We start from the raw sequence: 1,733 nt of genomic DNA on the forward strand, positions 1-1,733 counted from the left end.
ATATATTTTTAATTTAAATTAATTAGTTAGTTAGTTAAAGTTTAACTTAACTTTAGTTAATAATACTACTTAGTTATTATTAATAGTTAGTAGTATATATATATATATATATATATATATATATATACTTTCATGTTTATCTGGTAGTTACTTGTTGCTTCAAGACTGGTCGAAAGTATGGAGCCTATTTACAGAAAGTTATATTTAATATCTGTTTGACAAAACTCTACAATTAAATAGAATGGCCATAATGAGAACCCTATAATTTATTTCTAGATAGGAAGGAGCACATACAATAAATGTATGACTTAATATTGGTTCACAAATTGTTTGTTTTCTTTAACTTTTAAGAGATACAAAAAAATTTATATACATATTTGATGAAGAGTTATCAATAACAAAGCTTATTTATGTCATGTATGGCTTTAATATAATTTTCAATATGGCTATTAACCAAAAGCTAATTGTAAGACAGGTATAAAAACCCAATGTAGATAAACATAATTGTTGGCCATACTTAGAAAAGATCTATAATTCCCAGTTTACTATATAATCTTTTTTTAATATCTAGTTGAGTAGCAAAAGAAGTAATCCTTGAATACATGCTTGAATTTAGATTATAAAAACAGGCACCTCTAGCATGTAAGATTTATGTTTTTGTTATCTTAATATTTTAATCTTTTGTCTCAGTAAAAGAATTACTAAATGTAATACATATTTTAATATCTAATATTTCTCTATAAACCTTTTTCTATTATTATTATTACAGGGATTTAGTGCCAATTATTTCAGCCCTAGTCTACAATGCCTGGTTTAAAAAATTCAGGGCCAGCAATGTCAAATTGGTAGTGTTTCTTTTTTTACTGATATTTGCATAATTTTGAATTGTGAAAATTGATAAACTTTAAAATAATTTGATATATATACAATAATAAGCTAAATTGTGTTTTTAGCCACAGGTTTTATTTTAAGAATTAATAATTGTTTGGAAAGCTAAATAGGCATATAAATATAACTACAAATTAATTTTTAGTTGATGCCTGAATTTTTTTTTTCAGAATATTTTACAGAATGTATTTTACATGAATTTATGTATAGTTAGTGTTCAGTCTGAAAGACATTTCTTTCAAAAAGACTATTGTAACTATTTATAAATATAACACTGTAGTGACTCTTAGAAACAGTTTATTATAGTTAGAAATCACTTCTTTATATTTATACTTTATTTTTGAATACTCTACCATTTATCAGACAACTTATGTTTTAGGCATTAGAAGCTCTAGAGCAGATTTTACAAATTATGAAAAACAATGTGTCCATTGAAGAACTCTACCTAGATAGCACTGGAATCAAATGGTAAGTATGGAAATGTATTAATATATAATCATAAATGTGTGATGAATGCATGAAAGTTTCAGCTAAAAAAAACATATTGTTACGTCTCCGTTTGTTAATTAATTTTCCGTAACTTCGTTCCGACGAAACTTAAGCGACACAAGTCCTTTCTTAATAAAACTGATTTATTCTTTCCGAATATAACTTTACCGACACACTCAACTTCAACAATCGCGTTAAAACAAACGCTAATCAACGAACGTCAACAATACTTCTGACTGCAGTTTAATTACTCACTATCTACCCAGACATTACATTCCCCTCTTTTATATACCAGCCTACCCTATATCTAGTAAGAACTAGAACATTCGCCAAAGTACATGATAGTACTAGAAACG

General features: G+C 26.4%; 1 protein-coding gene across 2 annotated transcripts in view; it reads left to right on the forward strand.

Moving 5' to 3' along the window:
- Nucleotides 1-1,733, forward strand: part of LOC106466089 (F-actin-uncapping protein LRRC16A-like) — an 88,308-nt gene that overhangs the window by 17,657 nt on the left and 68,918 nt on the right. For both annotated transcript variants that reach the window (XM_022394042.1, XM_022394043.1), the window contains exons 2-3: nt 770-845; nt 1,268-1,356. In XM_022394042.1, the coding sequence (XP_022249750.1) occupies nt 770-845; nt 1,268-1,356 (165 nt within the window). The remainder of the gene's footprint in view (nt 1-769; nt 846-1,267; nt 1,357-1,733) is intronic.

Source organism: Limulus polyphemus, unplaced genomic scaffold (assembly GCF_000517525.1).
Source record: "Limulus polyphemus unplaced genomic scaffold, Limulus_polyphemus-2.1.2 Scaffold2147, whole genome shotgun sequence".
NCBI lineage: Eukaryota > Metazoa > Arthropoda > Merostomata > Xiphosura > Limulidae > Limulus > Limulus polyphemus.